Below are 16,467 nucleotides of genomic sequence, written 5' to 3' on the forward strand. Positions count from 1 at the left end.
AGAGAGAGAGAGAGAGAGAGAGAGAGAGAGAGAGGAAGGGAGGAAGGAAGGAAGGAAGGAAGGAAGGAGAGGGAAGGAAAAGGGAAGAAGAAGGGAAGGGAAGGAGAAGGGAAGAGAAGAGAGAAGGAAGGAAAAAAATAATTCTTGCCTTTTAAGTAGTAGATCTCCAGCTGTCAATAATGGGAAGGGAGTTTTTCTTATTGATCTAGTGACTCTTTTCTTCCTCGGTCCCAATGAGGCAGTAACTGAGTCTTTGGTTTCTGATAAGGAGCTTCTTTGTTGAGCTTGCATTGAGCTGCTACAGGTTGGACTGGCTACTTGGCAGACAAGTCCTGATGCTGGCTCACCCTCATCTTCCTCACCCAGGCTTTCCTCATCATCACTTGCATAGTCATCACCCATCTCTGAGAATTCCCTAGGCCCCCCAAATATCACACATACACAAAAAAACACAAGATACCAAAACTTTTGAAAACAAATACATTAAATTCACATTAAACAAATTGTAAACATCAGAAAATCCCTTTAGGGATTTATAATCATTTGGATGGGGCTGAACTGAGATTTATATTTGTTCTATCTATGATGAGAGGGTTTATTGAACAAATTGCTATTATAAAAATTCAGGGGATGGTTTGACTTATTCAAAAGGGAAAACACTCTTTGGTAATTCATTTTTATTTAAATAATTTACTTACAAACCATTCTTTTCTATTCTTTAAAGCAAGTCTTCCAAGAAGCATTAGTAGACAAGACTTTGTTGGTATGATGTGCTCAAAGTAATTGGCAAGTAGTAAACATTTATTGAATGGTTGTTGATTGATTAATGTAAGAGGAAAATTCATGGGCTAGGAGTCAGAACATTGTGAGACCTTGGTCAAGTCATATATTCTCTTGAGACTTCAGTTCCTTCATCTGTAAAAAGATGGGGTTTGGAGGTAACTGTCTCTAAAGGCCCTTCCAGTTTATCTATGATATTCTATGATAAGTTCTGAAGCATTTTCAGTCATTTTCTTACTGACAAAATTACCTTCTGATCATTTGGTTCATTTATATCTTATTGGAAAAGTTACCAGATCAAAAATCCATTTGGATTATTTGTTTTTAAACGAGGTGGCGGGTGACAGTGTAAATGGAAATAAAAGCAAGAAAATATCATTATGATAAGCAAACAACCCCAGAGAAGAGGTAAGAAAATATACTTTTCCTCCCTTCTTTACAGAGATGGGGAACAATGGTTGTAGAATTCAACCTTTGTTGTACTAGATGGCATTGTATGTAATTGTATGTAATGGATAGCATTGCTATCCAGCTTGGTTGAGGTATTGATTAGTTTTGTTGAACTGATTCCCCCCCCCCTTTTTTATTCTTCATCATATGGAGTGGCTTTCTGGGAAGACAAGCAGAAAGGATATATTCAGAAATGAAAGCAATATGAAAACAAGCTATCAATAATATTTTTAAAACTAGGTTGCAGGGTGAATTAGGGTAAATTATTTCTGTGCTTATCTGAGCCAATATTTCTTGGCTCAGGGTTCAATGTGATGACTTCAGCAAAATTGTGTTTTGAAAACATTATTCTGACTTCCACTGTTTGCATAGCAAAATTTTGACCTTAATAGACCCTAAGCTTTCATCAAGGCCTTTTCACCTGGGTACTGTGGTCTCCTCAAGTGATTGTGAGTCTTCTCCAATTGGGGGGTGCCCCATTGATAATGGCAGGTCCTCAAGGTCATTCTTGGCAAGGTCTGTCCCTGATCCAACCTGTAACTGGGTCTCTTCGCTGGGGGATTGCTGACTTAAGGTGTCTTCAGCTCTGCATTCATCCCCTGGAGGACTCATCTCCTCTTCTGACTCATCTGGTAACTGTGCATTATCCTTATGGTGCTCAGGTAACCCAGCATCTTCTACTCCTGGGTGTCTTTCCTTTATTTTAACAGGTGTGGTTTTCTGTTTCTCCTGAAGCTTTAAATGGTAGTATCTCAAAATATTCTCTTTGGTGACCTTTTCCCCCTACAATGACATTTTACTTTCTCATTTTACAAATAAAACATGGTGCTTGGGTTGCATTAACAGGAACTGGACTTACCATTTCCCACATCTATGCTTCCCAAAGGACATCCCCTATGCCATGAGTATACCAATTCCTCATCTCCACCCTTCAGAATCTTTCTCTTTCTTTAGGGTTAAGGTTAATTGCCAACTATAGTACGACAACAACAAAAACAAGAATAGTAGCTAGAATTTACATAATATTAAAGGTTTGAAAAGTGCTTCACACATTAACTCACTTGATCCTTAAAACAAACCTGTGAGGCAGGTGCTCTATTACTCTTGTTTTACAAATGAAGAAACTGTGGCAGATGGAAGTTAAGTGACTTGTCCGGGGGTCACACAGCTAGCATCTGAGCCAGGATTTGCACTCAGATTTCCCTGACTCCAAGTGCAGTGCCCTTTTTATTATAGTACCCAGGTTGCCACATGTAACCTTCTCTGATTTTCCTAACCAAAAATGATCTCCCTTTTCTCTAAAGTCTCAGGGTACTTTGTTTGGATTTCCCTTTTAACCCCATCACTCTCTACCTTGCATTATTATACTTATCTGAATCTCCCTGCCCCAGTAGACTGTAAGTTCTTTGAGGGAAAGGACTCTCATTTGACTAGAGTAGGGTGGGAAAGGACTCTCATTTGACTAGAGTAGGGTGATGTGGTTGAAAGGGTCCTGGATTTGGGGTCAAAGGATCTGGGCTCTAATCTTAGCTCTGCTACTTATTCCCTATGTGACCACAGGCAAGTAACTGAGACTTCTGGACCTCATTATCCTCATCTGTAAAATGAGGGGGTTGAATTAGATGACCTATATAAGGTTCCTTTGAGCTCTAAATTGATGATTTTATGATTCATTTTTGGTTTTGTGTCCCTAGCACCAAGTGTAGTGACTTTTACTAGTGAGTACTTAATGTTTTTTTGGATCAAACACTCTGAACACTCATGGTACATCAGATGTTCAAACAATTTGCTTGGGGGTGGGGGCCATTCCCCTTCTTAAAGAAAAGGATGCTTTTGTTAAGTACATCAAGGGAACCCTCATATTGTCTCTCCAAGACTCATTTGAGGCTTCTGGTTGCACTTGGTGAAAGAATAGGTTTCATTAAGCCTTTGATTTGAACATACAGAAATCCATGCATGGGGAGGAGTGACAATGATCCTGATGAGGAGCTCACAAAAGACATGAATCATTAGCCAGATTATGGAATGATGGGTCTGAGCTGAATGACCCAAAGAAGCTGACCTTGTTCAAGAGCAGCCTCTTTGGAGCTCCATGGCCCTTACCTTACTGAGTCTTCTCAGTAGCATGCACCGCTCCATCTTCAACACGGTGGTGATTTCCCAACTTTCTTTGTACAGGGAGTGTACTGCTGCAATGGTGTCCTCCAGCAGCACCTTCCCAAAGACCCATGAAAATCTGACCATATTGATTATTCTCTGCATTAGAATCTCTGTGAAGGAGAGGAGAAAACCAGGAGAGAAGAACAAAGCAAACTTCCAAATATTTACGTAACAAAAAGCCCCATTATAAGTATTTCATAGACTTTCAGTACTGAGAATCAAAACAAAATTGAACATAACCCGGTTACCTAGGGAGGAAAACCTCATAGGGAAGCAGGACTTTGTATTTCCAGTGTGAGCTTCATGAGACAGGAAAACTAGGTCTTTCCTAAACTTGAAGTTTCTCCCAGTACTGAGCACAGGACTCTGAACATAGTATCTGCTTAATAAGTGGTTACTGAATTAAATACAATCTTGTCACTTAGACAAAATCGTCAAAGATTTCCCCAAAACCAACCTAGCAGACCCAGGATGAACCCTTAGTAAAATGAGAATGCAGGGATATTTGTCTTTGATGCCTACCCTCCTCTTAAAGCACCTTTTGTCTCTTTCCATGGTCAACTTTAATGCCTCAATCCAGTGTACCTACCTGGCTCATCCAAGCTTCCATCATCTTTCTCAGAAACATCAGCATCAACATCTTCACATTTCTTCAGACTTCTGTCTTTTGATCCTACGGAAAGATAGACATCACTTGGAATCATCTATTTTATTCTTTATTATCAAAAAATTGGTTACATTACATGTATATGTATGTTGGAAAGTGGGGGGATAGAGTGTTACTAGTGGCTAGGGAATGATTTTCAACCAAAGATGAATGTAACATTTTTGGAATTACATTAGGGACTTGGCACCCAGTCATCTGATTCTGTTTCCAGACCATATAAAGAATAAAAACTTTCAAATTCTTACATTAATTAATTACTTGTTCTAAAGTGCTTATCTCTGGTGGATACTTTCCTAGGCAATCTAGATCTGATTCATTAAAGACCACATACTTTATAATTTCCAAAGTCCTCAAGAGATGAGGAAATGCAGCTCCTTCCTATCTTTGCAGAGGTGGGGGTTAAGAGTATGGAACATTGGCTATTCTGTCAGATGTGATCAATGGGTTGGTTAGTTTTGCTGAGTTGCTTTATTTTCCTGTTCCTTATTCATTTTATGTTATAAGGGGTGACTCTCCAGGTAGGGATGGGGAAGGATGTCTTTTAAAATGAAGATGATAGAAAAATAAATTATATCAATAACATCTAAAATATTTCTAAGGTCTCTTCAGATCTATAATTCTCTGATACCTTTCATAACCCAAAAGTATAATTATGGTGTAAAACAAATTTGTAAAATTCAGATGTCCCCGCAAATGCCTCAGATGAACAAACTATCATTTAGAAAAATTCCAGTCTTTATCATGGTTACTGACATAATCATAATCTCTAACCCAGCATTCCTACATGATCATGATGTAATCGTTCCTAGAGCCCAATCTATTTATTCCTAATTCACAATTCAAAAATGTCAACTGTTTAATTTCAATTGTTCTTCTTACACCAGTGATCCATCAAAGCTATCACACAGCTCTCTGTTCTGGAATGGATGGATACCTCTTTGACACTGTGGCTCCCATTCCTCCCTCTTTTCTTCTCTCTTGAATGTCATTTCATATTGCTTCCACAACCTGAGAGCTGACTTGGAGTTATTTGCCCAGGCATCATAAGCAAGCTGGAGAGAGGGAGAGAGAGAGAGAGAGATCCTTATTCTTGTCTCTTTGGCAGTTTCAGCCAACATTAGTCTCATCTATACTCCCTCTTTTTTTTCTTTTAAGCCACAAAATCTAATCAGAAAGCTCTCTAACTATATGGTCTGGTTGTCAAGTCTTAAGTAATTTGAAACAAACAAATTGAAAATAATAAAGTGAGATGGAAAATCAATGTCATATTTGTTCCAAGTAATTTCCTCTTAGAAAAGAAATGATCTTAAGGAACAGGTCCTGAATTTAAAAATGTTTTAGGTTCTACTCAGATATATGCACACCATAGTAAACTAAAGGCAAAATTCTCTGAGTGAACCTGTGACGTTTCAAAGAAAACCCAGAAATATTAACTATAAAAGCTAAGAAAAATAGATGTGTCCCCATACTTACTGTCAAATGAACAAGGGGCAGCATGGTACAGTGAAAGAATGATAGATCTGGAGTCAGAAGACCTGGGTTCAAATCCCAGCTCATTGCTATCTTGGAAAAGTCACTTAGAGATTTTTCTCAAGGGCTCAATTTCCTCCTTTGAAAAATGATGGAATTGAAATAAGTGGATTCTAAGACCTCTTTATGGCCCTATGAATTTGAAAGGAGGCACAGAAATAATTGTCCCTGTAGCTTAAAGGAGAGAGGAAATTAAACAAACTATTAGTTCTTTTGAACAATCTAAAACTTTTTGATATCAGTGAAGGTGAGGGAAGAGAGAATATCTAGGAGTAGTTCATAATGAACAATGCCAAGTGCTCAACAATGTGTGAAGAGGACAAGGTCAGAGAAATGGTCAGTGGATATGAGAAGTGAGAGGTCAGTAGTGACTGTAGAGAGAGCCATAGAAACAAAGTCAGAATAGAAACCAAATTACATGGGATCGAGGAGTGAGGAGATGGCAGAGGAAGCATCAAGATTGGCAAACATCACAGCCAAGACATCCTCCTCACAGATCTAGAGCTCAGTGGATGGTGCCATACTGACACTCTTCCTTTTCATATAGGAAAGACTAGACAATCATGGTGCCTTAGTCTCCTCCTTATTTTGCATAGATCAATGCAATCCATGATTCCTGTGTTGTAGAACAAATAGTTTATGCTGAGAGAAAAGGACCAGTGACTTCCTTTGATGAAAAACTAGGATTTATTCCCAATTTTACCATGTTTTCCAAATATCTAGAAGGCTGCCTCAGGCTGAAAGGGCATATTCCAATTTCATGCCCTGATTACAAATAAACGCACACAAAGATCTGGAATTGTGGGCCTTTTAAACAGCAGTTCTCTTTATATCTAGAAACTTTCCCAAATTAACACAATAAACACATAATGAAAATCTACAATGAAGTCCTTTGACACATTGAGTATGTTATACTCTATGTCAACTCATGTTCCCATTACACACAGTGATGTATGTATGCATATATATGTATATATAATACATACATATGTATATATACACATACACTGTGGCAGCCTGCTATAGCACAAAGACCACTGGATTTAGATTAATAGGACCTGGATTCAAATTCTAATTCTGGTTCTGCTACTTTGTACCTATGTATCCTTGGGCAAGTCATTCAGCTTCACCAGGTCTCAGTTTTCTCATCTGTAAAATGAGGTTAACCTAGATCTGAGATTTAAAGCCAGTATAACCTTAGAGGACCTCTAGTTCAACCCTTTCATTTTACAGATAAGGAGCTAAGGTCAGTGACTTGACCAGGGTGACAGGAGGTAAGAAGTAGCAGGGCCAGAATATCAGCCCAAATCTTCTGATTGCAAATCCAGTGCTCACTCCACTGAACCACTATGATGTTCTGATCTCATCGTGACATTGCGCTGTTGGAAGAGCAATGCATTTAGTGTCAGGGGACCTGGGTTCAAATCAAGGAAGGAAGAAGAAGAAAAGGAAAGAAAGAGGGAAGGAAAGGAGGAAGGAAGGAAGGAAAGGGGGAAGGAAGAAGGTAAAGAAGGGAAGAGAGGGACAGAGGAGGGAAGGAGAGAAAGAAGGAAAGGAAAAGGTATTTATTAAGCACTCATATTGCTAATCTCAGGGAATACAAATGCAGAAAAGCGATAGTTCCTGTCCTCCAGGAACTTATTCTTTAATGGGGAGAGACAACATCTACATGGGAGTGGTGGCAATGGAAAGGGTGTTTTTGTCTGGTAAATTACAGGGATGATAAGTAGAAGAATTAGGACAGTTAATTGCCAGCTTCTTTTGGAGATGGAAATAATAATATTAATACTACCTATCCTACAGGGTTGTTACCAAAAAAGTGTTTTATGAATCTTAAAGCACCATAAGGAAGTGAGTTATTATTAACATAAATAATAGACCAGAATTGTAATAGGACTATTGCATTTGGATAATTCAGGGACATCACCCAACAAATACCTGGAAGGCAGTTCTAGGCTTTGGAAATGCTGCTTTCTTTTTTTCTTCATTTATCCCTTCTTCCTCTTCACTGTCAGACTCAAAGAGGCTATAGCTCCCATCCTGAATCACTTAAAGTAATTCCACAAAACAAAAGAATATATAGCTTTGTCTCCTTGTATACATCCCAGGAAGGTTTATAACAAAAGTCAAGTACTATTCAAAATCTCTCTTATTCTAGTGATGCTACAAGACATTTCATTTTTATGAGACTGAAGCCTCAGCTCTCCTCATCTAGACTGAGCTGCATTGGTATTGATGCATTGAATTAGTCCCAGGGGGCATGGGGGGTGGGGTGCTTTTCTTTGTCATCTGTCATCACAAACAAGCTGCTATCTATAGCATAGAAAGCCTCCATTCATTTCCCCTTTCTTGGGACAATCAGATTGCAGATATTTTATAGATATCAAAAAAATGAAACGCCATCCATTTGTATATAAGTCCGATGCTACCAGGCCATCAACCCAAGGCATGAGTTTTTGGGTTCTTCTAGAATAAAAAATGTGAGGGATTTGTGCTGCCATCTATGCTTTCTAGCCCAGGCCCCTTTGTATATTATAGCATAGCATCCAGACAGCTGGCTAGGAATAGGGATTCAGTCTGGGACCATGGAACAGAGAAAAAAGCTAACCCATGAAGCTGACCCACAAGGGAATATGAAAATGCTGATGATAATGAATATTTATAGAATACTTTTTGGTTTATGAAGAACTTTACAAATATTCTCTCATTTTATCCTTACAATAACCCTTAAAGGTAAGTGCTATTATTATTCCTATTTTACTGCTGAGGAAACTGAGGCAGACAGAGGTTAAGTGATTTGTCCAAAGTCATACAGCTAGGAAGTATCTGAGGTGGAATTTGAACTCAGGTCTTCCTGACTCCAAGCCAAGTACTCTATCCTTCATATTCTCTAGCTGCCAAGGCCCCTGCCTCATTAGCCCTGTGTAATAACCCATTATGCTCAATAGAATCTCAGTCAACTTACTAGAAGGATGCTTCACCCAAGGCTGCCACCAGTTCTCATCTTTATTTTTCATTATGCTCCCATCATCTGCAAATAAGAGTAAAGCCTCATTTAGAATTTGGGATAATTCCTCCCCAAAGAACTAAAGCTTGCCTTTCTATTATCCCTTAAGAAAAGATTGGCTTAATCAAGTGAATGGATTTACAAGGTTTTAAAAAGTAACTTAATAGGATTGTTTTTAGTTACATTCATCCCATATGACAATTAAAACTCATTCTCTCTTATTCAAAAAAGCAAGTCCCCTGGGTACTTCTATTGGGCAATACTCTGTAAAAACTACTTTGGGATATTTTATACACTTTTAAACAATGAAACTATATTATGTTAAATAACTAAAAAAAGACTCCTTCTAAATTCAGACTTGTCACTAATATAAACTGTTTGATCTAATTAGTCTTAACTGGTAAGGTCAAATTATATATTAAGTGCAATTTTGAAGAAATGTGACTGCTCATTATCAAATAAAGACATGGATTCTCTCTTTTTTTTTTTTAATACCCAAATTGGCTCAATTCAAGAAGAATCCATGAAGAAATTAACTTTAGAAAAATATTCTATTATTTGATTAAACAAACAAAAGTCTTCCACCTCCTTTGGGCACCTGATCCTTTGAGAAAATTGGGAAATCTCAGGATTGTAGTTATCAAAGCAGCCCTTGAATTTCTAGGAAGCCCTACAGCAACCAGCAAAAGGAAGGGCCTCCCTCTGCTGGAGGTCCACAGATACAATAGAAATCATTCTACATTTGTACTTGGAAGACCTAGCTTTGCACCCCAACTCAGTCACTTACTATCTGTATGATCTTGAACAAAATCATTTAACCCCTCTGGGTCTCAGTCTCCTCCTCAGTTAAATGAGAGGGTTGAACCAGATGACATGTATGGACCCTTCCTAGCTCCAAACCAATTATCCTATGATTTTACACTAACAAAGGGCCCTTTGCAGAATTTTTTTTTTTTTTGCTTGGGTCAGAATTTACACTTCCAGTGCTCTTTCAACACATATTTCTAAGTACATGAGATACATGGAGAAGTTGCCCTAACATAGACCCATTGTTTAACATTTCTAGAGGTTCAAGTCTACCCCCTTTCTTATTCTCAGAAAAGAGTGGCTTTATATGGCAGATGATTTACTTTCACTATCTCAGAACCTAGAGGTTCTTAGAGGGTAACCTGGGACAGTTGAGTCACCAATGATTTCATCCTTACCTTGTGTTTGTCTTCCTTCTGGCTTGAGAGAATAACTATCTTTAACCACTGAGGCACTGAGGGTCTTATCAGTCTGCTGCATACTGTCAATTTTCTTCTGTTTCAATTTTATTTTCTCCGTCCTAGCAATTTAAGACAAGTCATGAGAACCCATCCTTCTCCCCCCACCCCACCACCTCCTCTCTGCCAAATGGGCCCCGTCTTCTGATAAAACTTCTTAGTGCTCCATGTGCATTTCAGAACTTATTCTCTCTACTAACTAGCTAAAGAAGAAAGAAAGAAACTCCATAGAGTCTTTAAGGAAGGAGTAGGCCTTAGATTGGTAGAGAGAAAAGGGTAGGTTATTCCAGGGGCATCCATCATAGCAAAAGAGATTGGGGTGGGAATGTGCAATAGCAATCACAGTGTTGGGGATGAGGTGGGGAGGGGAGGGGAGAATTAGAGGGAGAGAAGAGGTTGGTGTAATGGTAATGTAAATGGGAAGATATTTCCCATCCATTAACAGGTCCATGTGACCTGCTTAAGTCACATGGAAGTCTAAGTCACATGAGTTTGAGTCACATGAAATCTGTGGTGGGAGGACCTTGCTGAAAGGATGGAACAGGAAGAGGTGGAGCAGGTATGGTGGAGCAGAACCCAGAGGAATTTGGCCAGAGCAGTTAGAGCTGAGGGAGAGAGAGGAAGTAGGTAGCTAACTGTGAGTGTTTATTTATGGTAAGGCCCTAGCAGGGGGAAGGCTTGGGGATGGTGGTATCTTCTGCATTATTATTGTGTATAGATTTTTTTGTTGCTATGATGGATTTGGCTTTCTGGTGTTGGGATTCGGCCTTTTGGTGTCTGAACAAATGTTTTGGTTCTGTCTTCCATGTGGAGAATCTGTTATATTTTGTGATTCAGCATTACACCAGCATATTCATAGTTGCTATAGGTGCTGTGAATATCATGTTGGTGCCACAGTTGGAAAGAGGAGCCAAACTAAGGAATTTTATGGATTATATGAATTATACAGATTCCTAGGTTGGAAGAGCACTTCTTAGCACCTTATCTACTGGGCAACTCATAGTCAAATCTCAAATTTCACAATCTACACTCAGAACATTGTCATTTTATTCGATTTTATTACTTGCTCTTCCTGTTAGTCATATGCAATGATACAAAGGAGCAGTGTGGTGTAATGGGGCAGCTAGGTGATGCAGTGGGTGGAATTCAGGGCCTGGAGTCAGGAAGACTCATCTTCATGAATTCAAATCTGGTCTCAGACACTAGCTGTGTAACCCTGGGCATCCACTTAACCCTCTTTGCCTCAGTTTCCTCATCTGTAAAATGAGCTGGAGAAGGAAATGGCAAGCCACTCCAGTATCTTTGCCAAGAAAACCCCAAATGGGGTCAGGAAGAGTCAGATGTGACTAAAAACAACTGAACAACAACAGCATGGTACAATGGATAGTACATGGTACAAATGCTGGATCTGGTGCCAGAGACTTGGATTCAGATCTTGACTCTACCAGTTACCACCTGTGGGACTTCAGGCAAACCATTTTTCCTCTCCTTGTCTCAGTTTTCTCCTATACAATATAAGAGGATTGGTCTCAGTGACCTCTCAGTTTCGTTCCAGCTCTAAGTACATAATCATAAAATAGAAAAAAATGCACTACCCAATATAAATAGAGAAGGAACAATGAAGAAGGTTGACCTAATGTGGTTGGTTAATCTTTCCTATGTAGGAACAAGATGTAAAGCATTGTTTGATCAACGTACTGTTTCATCATGAACAATTTTGACTTTTCCTCTTCTTCTTCTCGAAGCACCAAAAACTTTTTTAACTCCAGGTCAAACATCTCGGCTCCTCTAAGTATGCAAAAGAAACATTATGTTATCCCAGTATATGATACATAGCCCGCTTGCCTGGCATTCACTGAGACATATAAGACTATTTTGCCTAGTGTTGGAGGAATGCATTCATCCAGGAAGACACCCATCAAGTAAGACATGTAGAGCTTAACGTACGTACGTAGCAGAAATGCCCTCTACCAAGAATCAAGAGACCCAGGTTCTAATCCCAGCTCTCTCACTAATCCACGCTTTGACCTTGGGCAATCACTTTACTTTTCAGAGACTCAGTTTCCTTTTCTATAAAATAAAATCATCCAAAGTTGATCCCTTTCCACTCCTCAACATGTTCTCTTTGATTCAGTGGCCCCCTGGCTGTTCTACAAACTTCCATCTCTTGGTTCTAGGCATTTTCTCTGGTCGTCCTTCGCATCTGGAATGCTTTCCTTCCTCTGCTCTGATTGCTAACATCCCTGGCTTCCTTTAAGTCCCAACTAAAATTTCACCTCCAACAGGAAGCCTTCCCCAAACCTTCTTAATTCCAGGGTCTTCCTTCTGTTAATGATTCCCTATTTGTCCTGTATATAGCTTGCTTTGTATATATTTACTTGTGTGTTGTCTCCCTGTTAGATTATAAGCTCCCTGAGGACAGGAACTGTCTTTTGCCTCTTTTTGTATTCCTAGCACTTAGCACAGAGCCTGGCACAGTGAGCACTTAATAAATGTTTACTGAATTCGGTTCAATCCCAGCTCTAAGATATGACAATACTCAATATTCTGAGATATGATGTTTCCCACCCTGTGCTGGTGGCATGTTACCCATGTACCTGGATGCTAAGATCTCAGTGGCTTTTAGATCAGCTACAACATAAAGATGATAGTAACTCGTAAAGATCCTCCTCTGGATGAGTAGAAAGGTGAAACATAGAGCATCCCATAGGATGCCAGCATCCTTTTCTGGAGGTTCGCACTCTTCATCATCAGGGATGGCTACACAAGAAAGAACATAAATGTTTATAAGCTTTTCTGAGAGGATATAGTGGGAATAGTAGGCATAAAAAAGTATTACTTTTGTCCCCTATTTCTACCCCCCTTTTCCTCCATGGCTATGAGGAGTCATAGTTATAGAGCTTAGGCACTCCCTCTCATCGTTCCCCCTTCACTCATCTTTTTCCTTCTTCCTCCAAAGCCCAAAGTGTTATATAAGAGAGCAGGAGTGTGGGTTATAGAGGGTGGGAAGGGAAAGGAGAAGTGAGATCAGGATTCGGAGACATAATTAGGGCTTAGTGGAAGTGATCAGAATTGGAAAAAGACAGTCCAGTCCTTCCCCTGCCTCCAACCCGAATCAGTTGATAATACACATTCTCTATATGTTGCTGTGTGAACCTGAGCAGCTACTTTGCCATTTTAGGTCTCAGTGTCCCCTGTAAAACAAGAATGAGAAGACTCAACTGATAGAAGAAATGGTATAAGAACAGATGAGTGAGGAAGACTCTGGACTCTTGTAATGTCAATGGGAGTTGAAGATCTTCCCTGCCCATTAATAGGCTTTACTTGGAGCCCAACAAGAGAAGCTTGATTAGGGGAGGCTTGCTTTTCAGGAAGGCCCACACTTTTGTTACTTTGTAATTAGGCAGTGGGTCAGGAGGGTTGTGATGCCCTCTGACCCTGAAGAAGTGTATATATACTCTGAGGTTAGCATTTTGCTTTGGGGCTCCCTCATGGGAAGAGTGTTCAAGTAGCCAGTTCAAGTAGCCATCTATAGCCAGATGAGATTCTGAGTAGCCATTAAGGAGCTCCCTGGCTTTGAAATTCCAAATGTTGGTGCCTCTGTCTCTGGTAACTATGTACATGTATTATTACATTATACATAATATATGTACATGTATACTATTGTCAGACAGTTGGATCTGTGATGTATGTATTATTTGATCAGATTGTTAGAAGCCCTGTCTGTTGGTTCTTATGCTATTATTTCTGCTTGTGATTTCTGCTTGTATTTTCTCTGAAGTTCAGGGTGCTCACTTTTCCCCCTGAACCAAGTGAATTGTGTGTATATATTTGATTAAAGTAAAATTGTTGACCTCTTTTGAATTGCTTTCCTTTAGAAAAGCAGATCAAAGCACCTGTGCTAGCAGCCATCCTGGGCATGCTAGGGTGCTTGTTGCTACAACTCTTTATAAGCCAGATACAGCCATTTAAGATGTTTTATAAAACCAGGAGTAAAATAGTCTTTTCTTTCTCCCCCATTCCCAAGATCAAATCAATTTCATCTGTTGTCAGGCGGAATTATGGTCCTTTCTTCTCTAAAGTGAGTATGGTCCTATGCAATTAGTTGTGCTGCTTGCAAATAACACAGTCCCTTGAGGAATTGTCATTGGAGAGTGGTCAGAACACTGGTCAGTCACTAGACAGGTCTAGCATCACACTGACATGACCCTGAACCTGAAAGAGCCAATTTGACTGGAAAGTTCCTCCAGGCACAGGTCAGAAAAGTATACACCTTTTTCTCTTTTGTTTTGTTTTAATTGTATATGACATTTTTAAAAGCATGTGCTATGAATTAAATGAAAGTAATTTAGGGAAAAATTAAATAAGAACTTAAGAGAAAAATCATGCCAATCACTGTACTGTAACCTACTTGTAGGTACATTTAATATGAGCTCTACTGCTGTGAAAAATATAGCTCACATAGAGCTATGGTTGAAAGATTTGTACATTCCAAGTACTTACTAAATACTCTCATAAATACACATATCAAGTTTAAAAAAGAACCAAGTGAAGGTGTCAAATCTATTTAGTTGCTTGTGTCTTTAGGAAGAAATTTTGTGGGTAAAGTTTTCTTCTTTATTTCTCCCTTCCCCTCCCCCCTCCCCTTCCCTCCCTTCCCCTCATCTTCCTTCCCTTCCACTCCTTCCCTACCTCTCATCTTCCTTTCCTCCCTCCTTCCCTCTCATCTTCCCTCCCTCTCTCACTCCTTCCCTCCTTCCCTCCCTCCCTCCCTCCCTTCCTTCCTTCTTTCCTTCCTTCCTTCCTTCCTTCCTTCCTTCCTTCCTTCCTTCCTTCCTTCCTTCCTTCCTTCCTTCCTTCCTTCCTTCCACCTATTAGCACAGGGATCCAATGAATATTCATTTGCTAAATAAGCTCATGACTTTTATTCTGAGGAAATGGATGTATCCACAATTTGGGACCAGTTTCTAGCTTTGTTTCTCCCCATATTCTTGTTTAGAACATGAGTTGTACATAGCAAATCAAGCTTGCATGAAGCTTTTGCTCAACTTGCTTAGTCTTTTTCCTTTGGAAAGAGGAGGTGAGTGCAGTGGGATGGGCACTTATGCCAGAGATGAGAGTAGCGGCCAGGCTATTGGCTACACCAATGATGAGAAGAGCAGACTGGGTACTTACACAAACTATAGCCTCCTACTGTGCAGTATATGCTAAAACTGTGAACAAACCAGCAATGGGAACTCAGTAATCTCTCCAGGTAGGCGCAAGCTCCAATCTACAGTCAGACAAGGAACAGAGAAAATGCTCAGTATAGAATCATAAGATCTCAGAGCTGAAAGGTGACCTCAGGGGCCTCATCTATTCCAAAGCTAAACTAGATAGGAATCACACATTTGTCTTAGCAGCCCACAGAGAAAGCAAAAGCAAAGGACTGGCTAGGAATCAGAAAACCTGGGTTCAAGACCCTACCTTATCATTGGCTACATGACTCCAAGCAAGTAATTTAAGCTACATGAACCTCACTTTTCTTTTCTGTAAAATGGAGATAACAATATTGTGAAGATCAAGGAAAGTAAGAAATACAAAGTTATAGCAATTAAGCACCATTTGTATGCAAGGCACTTATTCTTCAGCAGTCCTTAAACCTGTGATTTCATTAAGGTAGCTAAGTTAGTGCCAATCAGAGCCCTTCCATGCCTTGGTGGATGCTTTAATCTACAGAAAAACAATTGCCACCTTGTGGCCAATCTTTTGGTCATGAACCTTCCTACTATTAGCTAGGTTGGTCCTGGACCATAGGTACACTGTCCATCACCAGGACAATCCTCAAAGCTGTTCCTGCTTGGTCTAGAACTTGCTAGAGCTTGTGTCCCAATCCCGTAGCCTTCCAGAATTCAGGGTCACCCACAAGTCAGGATGAGGCTTTGGAAGAGGACTTTAAACGTCATGCAGATTTACAAAATTTTAACAGTAGACTCTGAGAGGCAATGTGGTCCCAGTGGGTAAAGATTTGGGTTCAAGTACTGCCTCTGATATATGCTGACCATGTGTGACCTTTGGAAAATCACTTAATTTCTCAGATCTCTAGAGAACTCTCTAAAACTACATGTTGCAGAGAAGGTGCTGGAAGGGGCCCATTTTCTTATCTGGGAGTTTTCTATATCAATGAAATTACAAGTCCAGTCCCTAATAATTATCCCTAATAATAGGTTCTAGTCCTCATTTGTTAATTCATAAAACATTCCATTCCCCCTCTACCCATTTTTGTTCCTTCTACCATCACTCAAATTCATAGTTCCTGGTGTCAAAAGTTTCTCTAAGAAGCATGTGCTGAATCCAGCCTCAGACACTTAACACAAAAAAACTAGCCATATGACCTTGGGCAAGTCACCTAACCCCGACTGCCCTCCAAAAAGCAGAAGAAGAAGAAGAAGAAGAAGAAGAAGAAGAAGAAGAAGAAGAAGAAGAAGAAGAAGAAGAAGAAGAAGAAGAAGAAGAAGAAGAAGAAGCATGTGCTGTATGATGACACTTTAGGCATTTTTTAGTGTTTTATAGGGTTAGGGCCTGTACTTGTGATTTCATTGATTTGGGAACTCCCAGATGGTAAAACC

At 39.7% G+C, this 16,467-nt stretch overlaps 1 protein-coding gene across 1 annotated transcript in view; it reads right to left on the reverse strand.

Annotated features, from left to right (window-relative positions):
* Positions 1-16,467, reverse strand: part of LOC138149349 (piezo-type mechanosensitive ion channel component 2-like) — a 97,092-nt gene that overhangs the window by 35,402 nt on the left and 45,223 nt on the right. Inside the window, exons 24-32 of the mRNA XM_069072314.1 lie at positions 15,041-15,131; positions 12,457-12,619; positions 11,558-11,647; positions 9,800-9,921; positions 8,553-8,618; positions 3,980-4,063; positions 3,334-3,500; positions 1,652-2,013; positions 149-415 (exon numbers count right to left, since the gene is read on the reverse strand). Of these exons, the coding sequence (XP_068928415.1) occupies positions 149-415; positions 1,652-2,013; positions 3,334-3,500; positions 3,980-4,063; positions 8,553-8,618; positions 9,800-9,921; positions 11,558-11,647; positions 12,457-12,619; positions 15,041-15,131 (1,412 nt within the window). The remainder of the gene's footprint in view (positions 1-148; positions 416-1,651; positions 2,014-3,333; positions 3,501-3,979; positions 4,064-8,552; positions 8,619-9,799; positions 9,922-11,557; positions 11,648-12,456; positions 12,620-15,040; positions 15,132-16,467) is intronic.

The sequence above is a fragment of the Petaurus breviceps genome, unplaced genomic scaffold (genome assembly GCF_028583685.1).
Source record: "Petaurus breviceps papuanus isolate PSGF00001 unplaced genomic scaffold, PetGlider_PUasm1.0 90847, whole genome shotgun sequence".
In the NCBI taxonomy this organism is placed as follows: domain Eukaryota; kingdom Metazoa; phylum Chordata; class Mammalia; order Diprotodontia; family Petauridae; genus Petaurus; species Petaurus breviceps.